Below are 20,265 nucleotides of genomic sequence, written 5' to 3'. Positions count from 1 at the left end.
GTGTGAATGATAGAAGTCTCTGTTGCTGTTTATAAGGAACCCCTTTTGGCCACACCTGAGTTTAGGCTAAGAAGGTAACTTAGGGCCCCTGGAAAGCCTCAGGATGGGGCTGGTCTCCTGAAAGACCAAACAGGTGATTGGAGAACTTTACAGTCCCTCCTACCCACAGGCAAAGGGGATTGAGCTGTGTAAAACTCTTGAAAAGGCTCTGTGTAACCTCTGGATGCGATGAGCTTCCAGGCTGTTAGGTATACTGATGGCTACCCAGAGGAGACCTAGAAGCTTTGTATTCCCTTCTCACCTCGCCCTGTGCTTCACTGCCTGTTGGCTCTTCCTGAGTTGTAAGGTGTGTGGTAAACTGGTAATAGTAAGTAAAGCATGTTCAGGATTCCATGAGTTATTGAAGCAAGTCATCAACCCTAAGGGGGTGGGGAGTGGGGGATGGGTCGGCTTGTGGGAACACCTGAGTTGATAGCCAAGTTGGGCAGAAGTGCATGGGTAGTATGAGCCCTCCCAGCTTGACGCTGGCCTCTGAAGGGAGGATCATAGTCTTGTGGGACTAGCCCCTTAACCTCTGGGGTCTGACACTACTTTCACGTGCAGTTAGTGTCAGGATTGAATTGAATTATTGGACAGCCAATTGGGTGAAAAAGACATTACACATTTGTCATCAGAAAACATTACACAATTGTATACTTTCCTATTCTGCAGTGAGATCACAGGCTCTTTAAAGATAAGACTATCCCAGGGGCGCCTGGGTGGCTCAGTGGGTTAAAGCCTCTGCCTTCGGCTCAGGTCATGATCCCAGGGTCCTGGGATCAAGCCCCGCATCAGGCTCTCTACTCGGCGGGGAACCTGCTTCCTCTTCTCTATCTCTGCCTGCCTCTCTGCCTACTTGTGATCTGTCTGTCAAGTAAATAAATAAAATATTTATTAAAAAAAAAAAAAAAGATAAGACTATCCCATCCTTTGCAGCATGTAGCCTAGTGATTTGTGCATAGTAGATACTAAGTAAGAACAGTAAACTGCGCAAATGAAAGTGCTTTCTCTATTTAAGATTATGCCTTTGGATGCAAGTTTTTCATCAAGTAATAGAAGTAGAGTTTATGCTAGAGCAGTTTTCTTTTAAAAATACTTATAAATTGATTTTGAATCCCATGGTTTGAGGGGGGGCTCTTAATGAAGACTTTGTGATTTTTTTTTAAACCATAATCACAGAATTATACAACTATCATCACAGTAATTTACCCCTCAGAAAAACCCCCTACCCATTAAGCATCACTCCCCATTTTCCTCTAGTCTTCCCAGCATTAGGCAACCCCCAGGCTACTTTATGGATTTGTCTGTTCTGGACACTTAGTATAAATTAAATAATGCAATCCGCAACTAGCTCTTTTTTCATTGCCAGGTAACACTTTTATTTATTCATTGGTCATTTGATGGACATTTGTGTTGTTTTTACGTTCTGACTCTTGTCAGTAATATCCAGTAGAAGGACTCCTGAAGGCTGAGTATCAGGACAGTTACCATACTTCAGTTTTGTGGGAATGTCCTAATCTAGTTGGCCTGTGGGCCAGCTGCCTGTTTTTATTGGAACACAGCCACCCATACCCATTCATTTTCAGATGGTCCCTGGCTGCTTTCATGAAGCAGCTGCAGAGTTGAATAGTTGCTACAGAGACTGTGGCTCACAGTCTCTCTCCCTGGCTGCCTCTGTTTTTGAAACATTAACTTCAAGAAGTATCCTTCATGTTTACTAAATATCCTTTTCTTGTTTTTGGACAGGCAGAGAACATTTACAATGATGAAGATCCTGAAGGAAGCGTGGATCCAGAAGGACAAGGGTCCTAGATATGTCTGCACTTCTTGTGATTTTAGACTCCCCTTTTTTCCCCCTCTCAACCCTGAGATTGATTTAACACTGGTTTTGAGACACAGACTTTGTTTGGCTATCCCTCTATGATAGGTACCATCAACAATGTTACTAGCCCAAACAGAGGGTGTTTTCTAAATATTAACTGGGGGACTTGATTCAGTAAAGCCACAGACTTATATTTAAATTTTCTTCAGGAATTTTCTAGTAACAAAGGTCTAAAGTAGCCACAGAAAGGGGAATATTGGGTGTGGTTATTTTTCTTCTTAGGCTATATCCCCAAGTTTTACAGACTCCTTTTAAGTAAAGGCTAAAGTGAGGAAGGATAGAGCCAAGTGAGGTAGGTGTCTGAGCCATGAAGTATAAATACCACAAGATGTCGTTTTTATTCAGGAAATGGGGGAGATTCAAGTCATATAAATTCCTATTCTAAAGTTTTCACACCTGACTTTCCAGGATGCACATTTCCCTATGTAGACCAGTCTCCTCTCAGTTTCTTCAGTTAAGTCAAAACTATGTGTTCCTCTTTCCCCATATATTTTTGCTTGTTAGTGTATTTCTTGAGCTGTTTTCATATTTCTTTCCTTTCTGTGAAATGGTTTTTTTTAAAAACTTGGGACCACCAAGTTGTAAAGATGTATGTTTTTACCTGACAGTCATACCACGGGTAGACTGTCCAGTTGAGTTGAGAAGAGTGAATTGATAGCTTGTATTTGTTTTTAAAATTAAATTAATCCTGGGTAAGAGTTGCTTTTTTTTTTTTTTTAGGAGTTAGTCCTTGACCACTAGTTTGGTACCATCTCTATTTTGGGTGACCTGTTTCACCAGCAGGCCTGTTACTCTCCATGACTAACTGTGTAAGTGCTTATAATGGAATAAATTGCTTTTCTACGTAACCCCATGCCGATGGGTTGTTTTTTGGTGTTTTTTTGTTTTTGTTTTTGTTTTTTTTTTGGTATATAACATTCATCAAACACCAGTTTGGCTTCTCAAAGAGTTGTTCAGAGGACTGTTTTACTATATATGGTCTTTGACTGTCAAAAGCAGAATTAAATATAATAAACCCAGAGTGATAGAAGAGCTTCACTCCTTCCCAGGGAAAGTGCAAGACATAAAACACTGAGCCAGAGGTACACGGATTAGTCTTTGATAACAACATCTTTTTGAAGTCTGTCCCTAGAGAACTACATGGACTTCTAAGACTGTCAAAGGCAATATGGCAGAGAGCATTTAAGGCAGACTTTAAATTTGGAAAAGGTGTTTGAACCTTTTCCCATAGAGAGGTTGAATCTCCCCAGTATGTTTTTCACTGGGGCCTGTATTTAGAAGTTAGAAATAATAGACTCTTGAAAGCCTTTATCACCAAGTGCCATAACCAGATAAAATGCCTGGCTATTTGCCAGTCACTCAGTTTAAAAGAATACATCACTAACTGAAAATCATTTTCATGAGCACAGTCTTTGGGAAAATCTCAATGCCCTTAAACCTTTCGGTTCAAATCTAGATTGGTTTTTTTCCAAGTCAGTTCTTCTAGAGTATAGTGAAAATTATCTTGACACAGGAGTAAACTGTATGAGTCCACACAGACTTAAACTTTGTAAAAGAATTCATTTTAAAGTCTAACACTCACGGCACAAAGGAATTCAAATTGTAAACCCATATCATGAGAGTCGGCTACCTTTTTTGACCCTACCTCCAAAAAAAGGTTTTTGTTTTGGGTCAACACAAGGCAAGATACATTCTTCACAACACTAAAGTGTGTCTGTCGGTACATCCATCCTTTACTCTGTGCATGTGGGAGTTGCTGCCAGAGGACCGAAGGCTCATTTTTCCATTCCTGCGTGCACAGAGATTGGTACCAGCAGCCTATGAACTAGACTCCACCTAAATCCTGACTGATGGCATTCTGCCTCCAGCCAGCCTTCAACTCTTTTTAAACAGGTCAGCCAGTATTTGTAACTTTCCCAGGGTGAACTGCTTGCCAAGTCCTTGGCACTCCCTTCTCTGGAAAAAAGTATGTCCAAAGGGTACTTAGTGATCCTTTGCTAAAAAGTTTTTTGCTGTTGTTTCTGGGTTACAGATTTGGCCATACGTTTCTAAACAGCCCCTGTAAAATTGAGAAAAGAAAAAAAGTAAGTTCATACTTGGGTCAACTTGAAATAATACAGTGTAAAGTTCATGACAATGAACTCCTGAAGTTTAGTTATTGCTAAGTTGGGGAGAGATTGCTAGAGTGTAATTTACATAGGATTAGGGATGCATTTCTCCTTGCCAAATGCCTATGTGGGTTCCTCTTATTTGCAGAACAGAATGAATGGTAACCTGTGTGGTGGTGATGGGAGGGGCTAGCTAGAGATTTTCTCTGCCCAGGTTAACCTTACATGGGTATTAGAGTAACTGGGATTCTGTAGTTTCGTCGCTTAAGAGGAGTTGTTGCTCTTTCCCTATTGTACTTTTAATCTGATCCACACAAAGGTGTTTGACATATCATTTTCCTCAATTACAAGGCTCTCTAATCTCCCAAACAATAAGCATAATCAGTCATGCCTGGATAAAACATGGTAAAAGAAAATGCTAGTAAGTTAGGAAAAGTATTGGTTAATAATTGTTATTTGTGAGTTTGTATCCAAGACACAAGATTAACTGGGAAATTAATAAAATTTATGGGCATCTGTCTAGTATACAACTTGACCCAGACCTTTTTTATCCTTAGTTTCTTTATCCGAGAGAATCTAGGACTTTATACAGAATATAAGAACATTGGTATATAAAGAAATTAATGGATAGGTATATTGCTTGTTTCCTATATTAAGCAGTAATCCTGTCCCACAGGCTATAAACAACACCCACTTGAGCCTTTTTTATGACTTACAGATTAATTTAGCCTTTTGGCCTCCTTTGTGATAGTCTGAATTAGGTAGCATAACTGTCTTCTCTGCTATTCTAAGGAAGCTATTTATGAATAGCAGATGGGGTAGGATAGGCCAAGGAAAGTAAGAATGCATAGAGCCCAGATGTGTCATCCTGTTACCAAATTCCTGGCAATAATTAGAGCATATTTTGAGTCCTGCTAGAAACTGAAACATTCCAAGTGACCCCTGAATGCTTAAACCAGGGAATGTGGAGGTATGTGTTATTCCTACCTGACTTGTCATTTGACACTCTTAAGTTTTCTTAAGGCATTAGTATTGTTAGGAGCAGCAACAGGGCAAACACCACTCTTGTACCCTCAAGGATCACCTTGGAACTGAGTCTCCGTTCCACCTGCCTGAGAAGTGGGAGCATTAGCCTGTCCCAGGCTCTTGGGTAGGATAGCCCTTTAAAAAAAGAGATCCGTTTTCCATCTGTCATGGGTGAGTACAATTCGAATATTGTCCCAAGCTGCTGTTCTGCTTTTCTCTGTTCAGTGAAATTTCCCCTGAGCAACACCTGCCCGCCCCACCATCCCCTCTGCCAGTGTCGGTTAAGAGCGGGGCGCCGGCGAGAACTGACTTATAGGTGGAGAGCTCTCCGGCGAGGCTGATCCTCAGCTGCTCCAGCTCTTTGTTCTTCTGCTGCTGGAGTTGCAGGCTGCTCCTCAACTGCCTCTGTCGCTCTTCCATTTCCTCCAGCTGTTCCTGCAGCGGGAAGGCCAAGAATGTCTCTAATGAGCAGAACAGTAAAACAACGAACACTGTCAGTTACAGTTGATAAAGCACTTTCTTACACATGGTTTAACCTTCACACCAGTGCTAACGTTGAGAAACAAGTTCAAAGAGGCGTTTGGACAGAGCAATCCTGCTTTTGCCGTTGGGGACCTGACAGGAGTCTCGTCTGTACCTGTAGATGACTGTTTAATAGAATCCTGCAGAGGGTGGGTGGGTGCTCAGAGGATTTTTGTTTGTTTTGCAGTGTTAAGTGTGGGGGAGGATTTTGGTCCTCTCATCCGTGTGCTGAGAGTTTTATGGACCTCTGGCTCTGTGCAGGTTTGTTTCTGTTAGGATAATCCGTTTTTATATCATCCTGCGACTTAAACAATTTAACTTAAACCAAGTCTTCGGGCCCCCGGCTGGCTCAGTCTGTGGAACATGTGACTCTTGATCTCGGGGTTCTAAGTTCGAGCCCCATGTTGGGCGTGGAGCTTACTTTAAAAAGACAAAAATCATTTCTTTGTAAGCAATTATTAACTGTAATTCCGGAAGAGTTCAACTACTAGAAGTCCAATTGTTCACAGGAAAACAGTAAATACAAGTTTCGTATTTGAACCTCCTTGAACTCCAAGATAGCGCAACCTGCTACTTAACTGTAACCTCCTATGCACATAGGGGCTTTATCAGGATGTTGGCTGTCATAATTGTTAATTTCCTATATCCTGTACTCATTACACTAAAAGACAATTCATTCCAAAGTGCTAAGTTGGAAGATGAAGAAGCAATGCCCTAGAGGCCCTCAGGAGCCTTAAGATAACCGTTTCCCATTCGGCCAAACCCAGACAGGATGTGTTCTGTAAACTGTCTCTGCCTCGAATTCATGCCTGAGGAGTGAGGTAAGGAAGATGTCAGCAAGTCTGTCTCTGGCTTAGTTGCTAGCTGGCGCGGATCCTTGGGAAGCATGAGGGAGACGGGAAGGGAAGGTTGAAGTCAGAAGGTCTATTTTAAAGGGGTAATGACTTCACCTCAGATTTTGAAGAAGAAGATAGGAATCCAGTTTGGGTACATGCTGTTACTAGAAGGATCTAAATAATTGGTTCTCTGAGCCATCCTTGGTGGGCCTGTAGCACAGCAATCTGCAGCGTTTGCTACTCTGGCTGAATCCCGACTTCCACCAACCTTATCAAAAGGCCTTTTTTTAGTGCCTTAGCCATACTCTGGCACCACACAGAGATGCAGCCGCACCATCTAAGCTGTCTTCTGAAGGGAAGCACCTGCATACCTCTGTGCCCCAATCGCCCAAGCCTCCGTGAGAGCGCCAGCAAACCTGTATTTTGGTGAGGTGTTAAAGTACACGCTTGGGAAGGCAATCCGTACCAGGAGTGACAAATTGACAGGAACGACGTCACAGAAGGAAGTAAATATTGCCATAGTGACTGGCATTAAAGACATCCAGTCTCAATGCTGTGTAGCGCCAACTAGATTCGCTTTCCAAAAACTGCTTTATCATCTCAGTCTTTCAAAGGCTTTCCTCCTCTTTCGTCTGGCATTCAGACCCCCTCTGGTTTGACCCCTACCTCTAACTGGAACAAATGTTGTTATTCCATACGAACTCTTTGCTCTAGCCTGCACTGTGTGGTATGGAAGCCACTACGGGCCTCGTGTGGCTCTCGAGTACTAGAAATAGGGTCTATCACCTAGACAGCTTCTGCTGTGTTGTCACTGTCTTTTTTTTATTCATGTCTAACTCCCAGTCAGATTGTAGGTTTCTGTCTTAGCACCCTACCCACAATGCTTGGTGTGAAATACGTAGACAGTAGACATTCCATAGTTCGGCATAAGTGACCTCCCAATTTCAGCTAAAAACCTCGACAACACTCTCAGCAAGTTCCTCATACCTCCTACTACACCAGACACCAACCCTACCCAAATATTTTACTTGACGTATCTTACATTATCTCTCCCTCATGAGTGGTCTTTCCAGGCTCTTTCAATTCATCCCACACACACTGTTCTAAGAGCATGTACGTATGTGCCAGGCACCACTGCAAGGGCTTCACAAACATTACCCAGCTCATCCACTGCACCAGCCCTGTGCCGTGTATTACTACTAATCCCGGTGCACACGTGTGACTGCAGTCACAGGTTAAGTAATTTGTCCAAAGTTTCCCAGTTAGATGTAGTAGAGCCAGGGGCGCCTGGCTGGCTCAGTGGGAAGAGCCGCTCAAGCGGCTCTTGATCTCAGGGTCATGAGTTCGAGCCCCATGTTGGGTATAGAGATTAGTGAAACAACTTTAAAAAAGAAGTGGTAGAGCCAGGATTTGCCACTGGCTTAGAGCTCATGCTCTACAGCTCACTTCGCTGCCATCCTATCTAATGGCTCATCAGTGGCCCTCAAACTTCTCCATGAAACCCCAGGAGGAGGCCATATTGAAGTGCCCTTGCCACAGAAAGTAGCTCCTCGGGGCACCTGGGTGGCTCAGTGGGTTAAAGCCTCTGCCTTCAGCTCAGGTCATGATCCCAGGATCCTGGGATCGAGCCCTGCATCAGGCTCTCTGCTCAGCAGGGAGCCTGCTTCCTCCTCTCTGCCTGCCTCTCTGCCTACTTGTGATCTCTATCTGTCAAATAAATCTTTAAAAAAAAAAAAAAAAGCTGCTCGCTTTTACCTTTCCATATAAGATTTTATTTGGGGAAAAGGGTCTGGTTTTGGAGAAAACCTTTTTTTGAAAACCACCGACTGAATATATAAAAAACCCTTTACAGTCTGGTCCCAGTCCACCTCTCCAGCCACATCTGTCTACTGCTTACATATGATTCAGCTACACTGAGCTCACTTCCCTTCACAGTGTCTTTTTGTCTTTCCATGCTTTTGTGTAAGCTGTTCCTCTGCCTGGAATGCCTTTCCCTTGTCTACCCAATGAATGTATTCAAGGCTCAGCTCAAACACCTTGTGAAGTTGAATGTGAACTTGAGCTAGATTGCCCAAGGTCAGAATCCTTCCATCACTTCCTAGCCATATAGCCCTGAACAAATGACTTAATTTCTCTGTCTCATCTCTTCTCATTTTTCTGGTGACCAATGACTAATTCATACCTATCTCACAGACAGGTGAGGAGTAAATGAATTAATACATGTAAAGAAATAAAAATACATGCCAGGGGGCACCTGGGTGGCTCAGTGGGTTAAAGCCTCTGCCTTCAGCTCAGGTCATGATCTCAGGGTCCTGGGATCGAGCCCCGCATCGGGCTCTCTGCTTATCAGGGATCCTGCTTCCTCCTCTCTCTGCCTGCCTCCCTGCCTACTTGTGATCTTTGAAGAAAAAAAAAATACATGCCAGGTATTTTTAATCATGAAATTTCCCCTGTGCTTCCCCAGGCACGGGTAATTATATCTACTTCACTGGTACAATGCCTTATTCCTACAACTATCACAGTGTTTATTAGATTGAAGAATATTAATTTCATTGATTCTAAGGCTTTCACATTTTAACATCTCAGGTCAGGGTGCATCTTAAAATCAAGTGTCTTGGGGTGCCTGGGTGGCTCAGTGGGTTAAGCCTCTGCCTTTGGCTCAGGTCATGATCTCAGGGTCCTGGGTTCGAGCCCCGCATCGGGCTCTCTGTTCAGCAGGGAGCCTGCTTCGTCCTCTCTCTCTGCCTGCCTCTCTGCCTACTTGTGATCTCTCTGTCTGTGTCAAATAAATAAAATCTAAAAAAAAAAAAATCAAGTGTCTTAGGGGCGCCTGGGTGGCTTAGTTGGTCAGTTAAGCATCTGCCTTCAGCTCATGTCAAGATCTCAGGATCCTGGGATCAGGTCCCACATGGGGCTCCCTGCTCAGTGGGGAGCCTGCTTCTCTTCCCTTTGCCCCACCCCCCCCCACGCTCTTCCTCCTGCTCTCTCTCTCTCTCTCAAATAAGTAAAATCTTAAAAAAAAAAATCAAGTGTCTTAGATTTTATGAAATGTATTCATTTTATCTGGTATCCTTCCTGGACTATAAATACTGACTATAAACTATATATCCCCGCCCCCATTTCCCATCTCCTCTCTTCTGCCAGCACGTAGCTGTCTGCCACGTGGTAAGTAGGCACTAAGAAAGTATTTGTTGAATGAACAGATAATGGCGATGAAAGAGGCAAAATTTACAACCGCAAGAGTGAAGGGTACCCTTGAAAAGTAGTCCAGTGCCGTAAGTGACCTTTGGCAGTCCGGGAAGCCATTTCAGAAAGAAGAATTTGCTCACTTAGACCGTGATTCCCACTTTATGATATAGCAGTAAGAGACATTTCATCAAGAGTGTTTTTCATAAAATGATCTTTGGGAAGCTGCACTGACCATCAGATCTGAAACAAACTCAGTTCAGAGATGAAAATCACGGCAGGAGAGTGGGGGAGGGTGGGAAATTGTTCAACCCTCATTTTGTGTCAGAAAACTCCCCCAGAGGAGGCGCCTGGGTGGCTCAGTCGGTTGGGTTGGGTGCCTGATTCTTGGTTTTGGCTCAGGTGATGATCTCAGGGTCGTAAGATCGAACTCCAAGTCCGGCTGCACACTCAGCACAGAGTCTGTTTGTCCCTCTCCCTCTGTTTCTCCCCCTGCTCATACACTCTCTCTCAAATCTTTAAAAAACAAAAAAGCACCCCCAGAGGATTCCCTGTTGATGGCACCACTGTCCCAGTTGGCCCTGCCTGATCTCAACACCCCCGGTGACTTCTCACCTCTACCCTCTTTAGTCAGTGACCACGTTTATCCTGCATGTGTTCTTGAATCCCTCCCCTTCCTCGTATTCCCACTACCATTTTTTCCTCTTATGTATCATAGCTTGCTAATTAGTCCCTGAGCTTCTAGGTCTCCGGCCCATTTTTGCACACTGCCACCAGTACTTTTTCTAAAAGCAGAGAGGCAGTCTTGTTACTCCCTTAAATCAAATACCTTTACTGACACAGCCGTCTGCTGAAGGAAATCCACATTCCCTAGTCTGGATTTCAGACTACCCAAACTGCCTTTCCAGTTCAAATCACCTTTCAGGTTTTTGTTTTGTTTTGTTTGTTTGTTTGTTTTTAAGCTTTTATTTATCTATTAGAGAGAGGGGGAGACACACACACATCTATATACACATACATGAGTGGGAGAGGGGCAGAGGGAGAAGCAGACTCCCCACTGAGCAAGGAGCCTGACATGGAGCTCAATCCCAGGACCCCAGGATCATGACCTGAGCCACTCTGGCACCCCAGCTTTCGGTTTTTCACCTCTCACATGGAGCCAAGTCACTATATGTTTTGTATATCTTGTGTTAAATATATTAAAATTACTTTCACCTATTTCTTACTGTTTTAATGTGGCTACTAGAAAGTTGAAATTTCTGTATGTAGGGGCGCCTGGGTGGCTCAGTGGGTTAAAGCCTCTGCCTTCGGCTCAGGTCGTGATCCCAGGGTCCTGGGATTGAGCCCCGCATCGGGCTCTCTGCTCAGCAGGGAGCCTGCTTCCTCCTCTCTCTCTGCCTGCCTCTCTGCCTACTCTGTCAAATAAATAAATAAAATCTTAAAAAAAAATTCTGTATGTGGCTTGCGTACTTCTTTTGGACAGCACTGGTCTAGATCTTGCCTAAACTTCAACACCCAGCTTAAATAACACCTGTTCTTCCATGAAGTGTTCTGTGACTTAACCGATGACTAAAACAATTTCATTATCCTATAGCACTCTTATCTTCACGTCTCTTAAATCCCACATGCTACTTCCTCCCCCAGGTTACAAATATTAATGTCTGTTTGAGTACAAGCTGTTAAGGATAGTATTTATTAAAAAATAAATAAATAAAACTCTTTCTCTAGATTGTGAACCAATAAAAAAGCAGTGGGGGAGGGGATTGAGGATAGTACACAATATATTCACTATTAGGACCAAAAACCCCATTGCTGTCGTAATACAAGCTACAGAAAGTTTGACAAAATCTTGAATGGAGTGAATGCAGCCATTTTCAACAGAGGATCTGTTCCTTGTAGGATGTATCAGAATCTCTGGAAGGGCGTAAGCTTTTTAAGTTTATCCAAAGGAATGTGTGTTTCAAAAGATGAAAATACTGCTGAGGGGCTTTCACAGTGGTCAGTGATGCTTACATCAGCATTTAACTGATGTGTCCTCTGAGCTGGAGTGGCAGAAATAAGTAAACCATACTCCCTTCTGAAAGCTCACAGTCTGTGGGAGAGACAGATAAAATTGTGTTTCACTTAGTGTTTATATCCCACTTTGTCTATAAAGAGATTGGGGGCGCCTGGGTGGCTCAGTGGGTTAGGCATCTGCCTTGGGCTCAGATCATGATTCCAGAGTGCCGGGAGGGAGTCCCACATCTGGTCAGTAGGGAGCCTACTTCTCCCTCTGACTGCAGCTCCCCCTGCTTGTGCATGCTCGCGCTCTCTCTCTCTCTCTCTCTCTCTCCCTCTCTCTCTCAGTCTCTCTGACAAGCAAATAAGTAAAATCTTAAAAAACAAAACAAAACTGATTCAGACTTAATCAGAAGTAACTCAAATGCAAGTGAAATGATGACAACGCACAAAAAAGAAAATGAGGAATAGAGTTTTATAGATTCCATCCCAGTTGTGTGTTTTTTTAAGAACTCTCTATACCGGGGCGCCTGGGTGGCTCAGTGGGTTAAAGCCTCTGCCTTCCCCTCCGGTCATGATCCCAGGGTCCTGGGATCGAGCCCCACATCGGGCTCTCTGCTCTGCAGGGAGCCTGCTTCCTCCTCTCTCTGCCTGCCTCTCTGCCTACTTGTGATGTCTGTCTGCAAATAAATAAATAACATCTTTAAAAAAAAAAAAGAACTCTCTATACACAGTGTAGGGTTCGAACTCACAACCTTGAGATGGAGAGTCGTGTGCCCTACCAAACAGAGCCCTCATCCCAGTTTTACAACTGGGGAGCTTCAGGCAGAGCTGGAACAGGTAGGACCTGAGGGGGAGTACAGGGGGGAGGGAGAGAAGGAACATCCCGCCTAGCCTCCGCCCCTCCCACGCTCTCTACCCAAGAGCGAGTCCAAGTCCCTATGCTGGGACGTGCACTGGAATATCAGGGTCAGAGAGATCAGCACACTGAGCCTGTCTCATCTTTGAAAGCGCCACTACTTGACTGGGAAAATTAACGGGAGGACTGAGTGTCAGCGTGCCGCGCGCACTAGGGGTGCAGACAGCTTCCAGCCCCCAGCCCGGGGCTGCCTAAGAGCAGTGAAACACGGAAGGAGCAAGGAAGGGAGCGGCCGCCTGGGGGAGGGAGCCGTACATCCCGTGCGGGAGAGGGGCCTTCGAAGCGCCTGCAAGGCCACCGATCGGGTCATCGGTTCCTGCCCCGGGCTAATGGGCTGCACTTCTCTGGGCGCCCGGGGGGCCTACCCGGTACTGCTGCACCTCCTCGTCCCGCTTCTGCCTCACGAGCGCGATCTGGTCCTCCAGATTCCTGTTCTGCAGCTGCAGCTGCCGGGCCTCTGCCTGCAGGGGTCTCAGGGCCTCCTTCATCTCCTGGATCTCCGCCTGGGTCTTCTGGAGGGCTTTGGCCGCCGCCTCCTTCCTCTCCAGGAGGCGCAGCAGCTGAGGCTCGTACTCCTCCTCCAGGCCCTGGCGGCTCTCGGCCATGAGGTTCTCAAACTGGGCGGAGAGTCGCCGGCTCTCCTGCAGAAAGTGCCCGTCGCTCTGGCTTGGCGGCGCTTCGAGCTGTTGCCTTAACTGCTCCTTCTGCTTCTGGTAGGCCTCGCGGAGCCCGGCCAGTTCCTCGGAGAGCTGGGCCGCCCGGGCAGTCAGTGCCTCCCGCAGCTCGGCGAACTGGGCCACGTCCTGCCGGCGGCACTCCAGCTGGTACTGGTAGGCCACACACTCCTTGGTCACCTTGAAGAGCCTCTGCTTGACCAGCCGTATCTCCTCCCTCAGCCCGTCCCTCTCCAGCTCGGCTTGGGCGTGCCGCTTGTAGGCAGCCTGGATGTCCTCGTGGACCTGCTGCACCTCCTGCAGGGCCGGTTCCCGGAGCAGCACCAGCTCATGGATGAGCTGGTCCCGCTCCTCTTCCAGCTGGGCCACGGCTTGCACGCACTGCTGGAAACGCTCCTCCAGCAGTTCCAGGTCCTCTATGCTCAGGCTCTCAGTGCTGGGACTCAGCCCAGCGCTGAGGCCCTCCTCAGGGCTGGGTTTCTCCTCGCTGGTGACCGTCTCTCCCCCATCAACGGTCTGCTCTGGGCTTGCGGTCTTTTCTGGCTTCGCGGGCTCTTCTACACCGAGGATCTCCTCTGGCTTCACAGGCTCGTCCACTTGCAGGGCCTCCCCTGGCTGCTTGGTCTCCTCAATGTACAGGGGCTCCACAGGCTGCTCCGTCTCTTCCACACATAGTATCTCGTCTAGCTCATCAAGGTCACCTGTGTCCCCCAGGTAGAGAATGTCCTCTAAGTTCAAGGTCCCCTTCAAAGACAGAGTCACTTCTGGGTCCAGAGTTCCGGCCTCATGGGGGGATTCCAAGCTCTCCTCTTCAAGAGGAGAAGTGGCTTCTGCTCTTGTCTCCCTGCAAGAGAAATGACTTAAAGTGAGAGGGCAGCCACCATCACAGGATGGTTGGCAACGGGAACCATTAGGGTTACATCCATATCCGGTTCCCGCATCTCAGAGAGCAGTTGTCTGCTCCCTCCCATCAGTCTGTCCCCCTCCACCCCTCCACGCATAGCTCAGGTCCCCTGACAACACCCCCGTGCTGTCAGTGTTTAGACGTTCAAGGCCAAGAAACTCACACCTGAGCCACCACTATTTGTTCCACTGTCATAAGAAAATTCTAGTGCTGAAGTAAAACTCTCTCTGCGATTTTTAAAAAATTTATTTTAGGGGGGCGCCTGGGTGGCTCAGTGGGTTAAAGCCTCTGCCTTCGGCTCAGGTCATGATCCCAGGGTCCTGGGATCGAGCCCCGCATCGGGCTCTCTGCTCTGCGGACAGCCTGCTTCCTCCTCTCTCTCTGCCTGCCTCTCTGCCTAGTTGTGATCTCTATCTGTCAAATAAATAATAAAATAAAATCTTTAAAAAAAATAAATAATAAATAATAAAAATTTATTTTAGGGGCGCCTGGCTGGGTTAGTTGGTTAAGCATCTACCTTCAGCTCAGGTCATGATCCCAGGTTCCTGGGATTAAGCCCCCCTGTCAGGCTCCCTGCTCCCTCTGCCTGCTGCTCCCCTGCTTGTGCTCTCTCTCTGTCAAATAAATGGTCTTTAGAAAAAAAAAAAAAAGATTTATTTGTTTTAGAGAGATAGTGAGGATGATGGGAGGAACAGAAGGAGGAGAGAGAAACTCAAGCAGACTCCATGCCGAGCCCAGAGCCCAACTCGGGCTCCATCTCACAACCCTGAGGTCACACCCTAAGCAGAAACCAAGAGTCAGACATTTAACCAACTGCGCCACCCAGGCAATCCTTGTCTGCAATTTTTACCTAGGCTTAATTCCTCTTTCTAGAATCAGACAAACCTACGTCCTTTCCCATGTAAGTTCTTTAGACACCTAAAGAAAATGAACATCTTTTGATTATTCCATGCATGCCAAAATGTCCAATGCCCTCCTCATTTTGGTCACTTCGTTTTGACTAGGCTCCAAATTGTTGCTGTCCCTCGGGGATGGGTATTGGAAAGAGCACCCGGGTGTGTTCTGAGCAGTGAATCTCTGGACACTATACTCCTATTGCTAAAGGCCAGTATAGAACAGCTCTATCATATCGTTGACAAATACTGAGTTTGACTAAAAGCCTTAAGAAGTTCTCTCTCTCTCTCTCTCTTTCTCTCTCTCTCTCACACAAACACACACACACACACACACACACACACACACACAAGACTTTTCCACACCAAGTGCTTTTAAATCACATCTCTTGTTCCTGTAAAACTTCATTCATTTTCTTGGGGCATTGGGGTGGCTCAGTCGGTTAGGATCTGACTCTTGATTTTGGCTCAGGTCATGCTCTAAGGGTTGTGGGATTGAGCCCACATCGGGCTCTTCTCTGGGCATGGAGCCTACTTGAGATTGTCTCTCTCTCCCCCTCTGCCCCTTCAAACCCCCGCCACTCCAAAACAAAACGGAACAAAATTAAGCAAAACTTCATCTTGTTAGGATTGGCCCCTCCTCTGGCCTGTCAAAGACTCTTTTTTTTTTTTTAAGATTTTATTTATTTATTTGACAGAGAGAGATCACAGGTAGGCAGAGAGGCAGGCAGAGAGAGAGGAAGGGAAGCAGGCTCCCTGCTGAGCAGAGAGTAGATTCGGGGCTCGATCCCAGGACTCTGAGATCATGACCTGAGCCAAAGGCAGAGGCTTTAACCCACTGAGCCACCCAGGCGCCCATCTTTTTTTTTATAAGATTTTATTTATTTTTGATAGACACGGCTAGAGAGGGAACACAAGCAGGGGGAGTGGGAGAGGGAGAAGTAGTCTCCCTGCTAAGCAGGGAGCCCCATGTGGGGCTCGATCCCAGGACCCTGGGTTCATGACCTAGGGCGGAAGGCAGATGCCCAACAACTGAGCCACCCAGGCGCCCCTGTCAAAGACTCTTGAATTCAGATTCTGTGATTCTGGCTGAGAAGCTCCTTAACCCAGCCGTTGGCTCTCTGCTAGCTTAACCAGTTCTTCTCAAGGAATAGCCTCCTGTTTCTTTGGCCTTCAGATGGCTTTGGTCCTTCCTGTTTCAACTGCATTTTACCTACCTTGGATCTCTAAGCAATTTTTTGAAAATATAAAATACCATGGAAATAATAACAATAAATGACACTTATAAAGGTCTTACATGTGCCAGGCTGTGTTCTGAATGATTTATGTTTATCAACTCGGTTAATCCTCATAACATTTGTATGAGGTAATTGTATTTATTTTCCCCATTTTACAGATCGGGAAAATGAAGTTAAAAGAAATTAAGTAGTTTGCTCAAGGGAACTCAGATACCCCATGGGCACCAGTTAGAAGACAGTCTAAATTTGAGTATAGTTTTCAAGAAAGCTACTTTAGCTATAAAGTATAAATGAAAAGCCTCTGTATCAAATAATTTCTCTGTCTTGAAAAAGCCTACTCGTGGGGTGTCTAAGTGGCTTAGTCGGTTAAGCATCTGCCTTTGGCTCAGGTCATGATCCCAAGGTCCTCGGATCAAGTCCCAAATTGGGCTCCTTACTCAACAAGAAGCCTGCTTCTCCCTCTGCCCCCCCACCTTGTGCGTGCTCTCTCTTTCTGAAAAATAAATACTAAAATCTTTAAAGATTACTTAAAAATAAAATCTTAAAATAAAAGACAAGCCTACGTATGTCCAGGTTTTAAGCTCTATATCTTAGCTCCAAGTTCCCACTACAGATTATTTTTATTCTAAGATTTGATCTATTTATTTTGAGAGAGAGAGAGAGAGCCTGGGCGAGTAGGGAGAGGAACAGAGGCAGAGGGAGAGAGAGAGAGTCTCAAGCAGAATCCACACTGAGCACGGAAACCGATGTAGGGCTCGATCGCACAATCGTGAGATCATGACCTGAGCTGAGATCAAGAGTCAGATGCTCAACCGACTATACCACCCAGGCGCCCCCAGATTTCTTCTAAATCGTTGTTATTCTGTCCTCCTCTCTAGAACCCCAGGAATCCCTGTCTTCCCTTTCTGTGTCTCACGGTGGTCCTTGGGAAACCACCAGTGTGGCTTCGCCAGGCCCCGGACCTCACTGGCCTCCCACAACCCAGTGCCTGCGCTGAAACCTAAAGCTTGAAGACAGCCCCAAGTGTTACCTGGTTTGTCCCCATCACTCAGGGTGTTGTTTAGATCTCTTCACCTGGCGTCACCTGGCATCTCGAGCTACCCAGCTCCCTGGGCTCGCTACAGCCGTGTTCTCCAGCGCAGAGAAGTGCAGCCCCATACAGCAGGTGGGTGAGGCAAAGAATCCTTTTTTTTTTAATAAAGATTTTATTTATTTGACAGAGAGAGATCACAAGTAGGCAGAAGAGACGGGGAGGCAGGCGTCTCACTGAGCAGAGAGCCCGATGCGGGGCTCGATCCCAGGACCCTGAGACCATGACCCGAGCCGAAGGCAGAGGCCTTAACCCACTGAGCCACCCAGGTGCCCGAGGCAAAGAATCCTTAAGCAGCTCTTTCCCTCCCTCACAGAGCCAACTCGCTGAGAACTGACCGATCTCAAAAAATCTCCAGTCTCCGTCCCCTCCACATCCCCCTGCCAGGGCCCTAGTCAAGTCATCCCCTCGCACACCGGCACTCCCGTGCCCACCTCCCAACAGGGGCTTTCTTCCTTCTCACGCCAGTCCATTCTCTACAGTGCCTCAGCTTGCTCGAACATAGCCTCGTTGCCCCATTTCAAACACACACAGCCCACTGTCCAGCATCGATTCAAAGCCCTTAACGATGTGGCCCCAACATACCTTCACAGCCTCAGCTCACTCTACTCCCCACCGCCCACCCCGTGCTTGACAATATCCAGAATATGCACTAACACTTTCACACCTCCTACTCCTAGCCCACTGTGTCTAACGGATCCAGCTGAGAAAATACAGCGCATCGTACATCATCTGATTAGCAAACAGTCCTGCGCTACCTCCTGGGTGCCTGGAAGGCTGCACCTGCTCAGCCAGCCAGCCCCCCTTTGATCCTCGGAAGAGCCCCCACTTTCCTAGCAGACGGCCCCGCACGCTTTTGCTGAGTGATCTCCCCTGGAATGATGGAACTGCGCTCAAGGCAGGATTCCAAGTCTTTCACACAAATAGTCACGTATGTGATGCTCATCTTTTACCCCCATTTTGTACATGAGGAAACCGAAGCCCCAAGCAGAAAACTCACTCAAAGTTCCAGCACTTGTAAGTGAATGGTGGAGCCTGGAAAAGATGGCATCTGGCTCCAAGGCTGGACGGAGCTCCTGTTGACCCCTCTGTTCCCAGAACAGGCACGAGTTCTAAAACAGGTGCAACAGGGGCACCTGGGTGGCTCAGTCCTTAAGCATCTGCTTTGGCTCAGGTCATGATCCCAGGGTCCTGGGACTGAGCCCCGCATCTGGCTCCCTGCTCAGCAAGAAGCCTACTTCTCCTTCTCCCACTCCCCCTGCTTGTGTTCCCTCTCTTGTTGTGTCTCTCTCTGTCAAATAAATAAATAAAATATTTAAAACAAAACAGCTACAGCAGGTCTAATGGAGCTTACCGATCAAAATAGACTTATTTACCTGCTCGTATGTGTCTACTCGTCCTTGGAACCCTGCTCAAACTGCATCTCTCTTGCAAAGTATTTCGCAGACAAGCCATTATCCCGTTCTCAAGGCCCTCTGTGTGCAGATCATCTTTGCACCTAATGCTCTGTTACAGCAGTGAGTGTGGTGTGTCCCCTGAGAGTCCATTTCCTAAGGACAAGTACAGTTCTCATTCCCTGTGGACCCCAGGGTGGGGCTCTGTAGAGGGAAGGGAGGCAGAAATCCGCTGGGATCCAAAGAGGAAACTTGCCCAAGGTCAAGCGGCCTGGCTGGACGAGGAACCCGGTCCCCCTGACTCCCAGGCAGCTCTCTTACCCTATGCACTGTGGTTGCCTCCCTCACCTACCCTCCTCCCCCACTCCAGCGCCTGGCCCCTGCTAGATGCTGCCCTCACTCAAGAGCTGGGGAAAAGGAGAGTAGGGGAGGCTTAAGGCCTGGGGAGCCCACTCAGCTGGGGCCCTTGACCTCAGGCTTCCTTGGACCCCAAGCAGCCTGCCTCTGCCAGCCCCTGCGGGTCCTAGAGAACTCCAGTGGCTTCCCACTCTGCATCAGTGCGGTGGCCAGGAGTGTCTGTGGCACAGTGCGGGCAAGAGTTGGCCTGTATCTGCCTGTGAGTGCACCTGAATGTGTACACGGCAATACAAGTGATCGTATGGGTAAAACCACACTCCACTGGGTGCTGTGTGGGACACTGAAGGAGGGCACGCGTGTGTATTTGGACCTCCAGCTTCTCAGGGCTATAGTCGGACCTGGGGCAGAAATCCTCCATATTGGCCCCAAATCCCTGAGCCACAGGCCGTTTCCCCCTGAGCAGTGGTTAGCAGACAGTGTGGATGACTGGGGGAGGGCCTCCCCTCCAGGGCCCTCAGGCCCTGCCAGGGCCCCCCTACTGGTCTGGGAGGGGCGACCCTCCCCACCCCCACCTCACCCCCCATCCCAGGCCTCAAACTGGAGAGAGGGAGCTGCCAGAACAGACTCCTAACTCCCAGCTGGCAGCCGCCCAGCCTTGCACCAAGTCCCTTCCACACAGCGAAATCAGCAACCGGAGGCTTCCATCTCCAGTTGCATTTGGGGTGAGGCATCAAGGAAAGCGGGGAGCGAGCGTCCTCGGCCAGTCTGGCCCAGTGGCATTTGATGGTTGATGCCCACCAGTCCGAAAGGGTTTCTTCTCACCCAGCCTCGGGAGGAGGGGTGGGCACTAGAAAAAACCACGTACAAACAGAGGTGCCAGGGACCCCGGGCCTCCCCGGTCTTCCCTCGGCCGGTGGCTCCGCCCGATTCCAGGGCCACACCCCGGCTGGCCCACCACCCCCAGCCAGGTCAGAAGGTGCTCCCGGGGTTGGGGGGTGGGCGGCTCATCCAGCGCCCCCTCCCCACGGGACGGCGACGCGGGCCCTGCACGGTCCTACCTCGCGGCCTGGGCGGCGCCGTCCCCGCCGTGCCGGGGCTCCGGGCTTGCCATGGCTGAGCGACCCCGGGCTGGGCGGCCGCGTTATTAATAGCCGGCCCCGCGGGCCGCTCGCTCCGCGCCCGCGCCCGCCGCACTGGCA

At 47.7% G+C, this 20,265-nt stretch overlaps 2 protein-coding genes across 5 annotated transcripts in view; one reads left to right on the top strand and one right to left on the bottom strand.

Annotated features, from left to right (window-relative positions):
- Nucleotides 1-2,778, top strand: part of RBBP4 (RB binding protein 4, chromatin remodeling factor) — a 24,105-nt gene extending 21,327 nt beyond the window's left edge. For both annotated transcript variants that reach the window (XM_046016401.1, XM_046016410.1), the window contains exon 12: nucleotides 1,786-2,778. In XM_046016401.1, the coding sequence (XP_045872357.1) occupies nucleotides 1,786-1,851 (66 nt within the window). In that variant the 3' untranslated portion in view covers nucleotides 1,852-2,778. The remainder of the gene's footprint in view (nucleotides 1-1,785) is intronic.
- Nucleotides 2,590-20,265, bottom strand: SYNC (syncoilin, intermediate filament protein). Of its 3 annotated transcripts, none has more exons than XM_046016383.1 (4): nucleotides 20,125-20,265; nucleotides 12,882-14,034; nucleotides 5,366-5,490; nucleotides 2,590-5,190 (listed from the first exon to the last, which is right to left on the bottom strand). In XM_046016383.1, the coding sequence occupies exons 1-4, from the start codon at nucleotides 20,175-20,177 to the stop codon at nucleotides 5,103-5,105; spliced, it is 1,419 nt and encodes a 472-aa protein (XP_045872339.1). In that variant the 5' UTR covers nucleotides 20,178-20,265; the 3' UTR covers nucleotides 2,590-5,102. The 3 variants fall into 3 exon arrangements, with proteins under 3 accessions (XP_045872339.1, XP_045872347.1, XP_045872329.1); XM_046016391.1 differs by having other exon boundaries at nucleotides 2,590-3,980; XM_046016373.1 differs by having other exon boundaries at nucleotides 2,590-5,490.

This window comes from Meles meles, chromosome 1, assembly GCF_922984935.1.
Source record: "Meles meles chromosome 1, mMelMel3.1 paternal haplotype, whole genome shotgun sequence".
Lineage (NCBI taxonomy): Eukaryota > Metazoa > Chordata > Mammalia > Carnivora > Mustelidae > Meles > Meles meles.
This window is presented reverse-complemented; position numbering and strand designations above follow the sequence as displayed.

Excerpts from the sequence above, each read along its gene's own strand:
- SYNC (XM_046016373.1), bottom strand. The coding sequence starts at position 20,177 with ATGGCAAGCCCGGAGCCCCGGCACGGCGGGGACGGCGCCGCCCAGGCC. Across the intron at positions 14,035-20,124 it reads GGCGCCGCCCAGGCCGCGAG|GGAGACAAGAGCAGAAGCCA; the intron begins GTAGGACCGTGC and ends TTTCTCTTGCAG. Across the intron at positions 5,491-12,881 it reads AGGAGGTGCAGCAGTACCGG|GAACAGCTGGAGGAAATGGA; the intron begins GTAGGCCCCCCG and ends TTCCCGCTGCAG.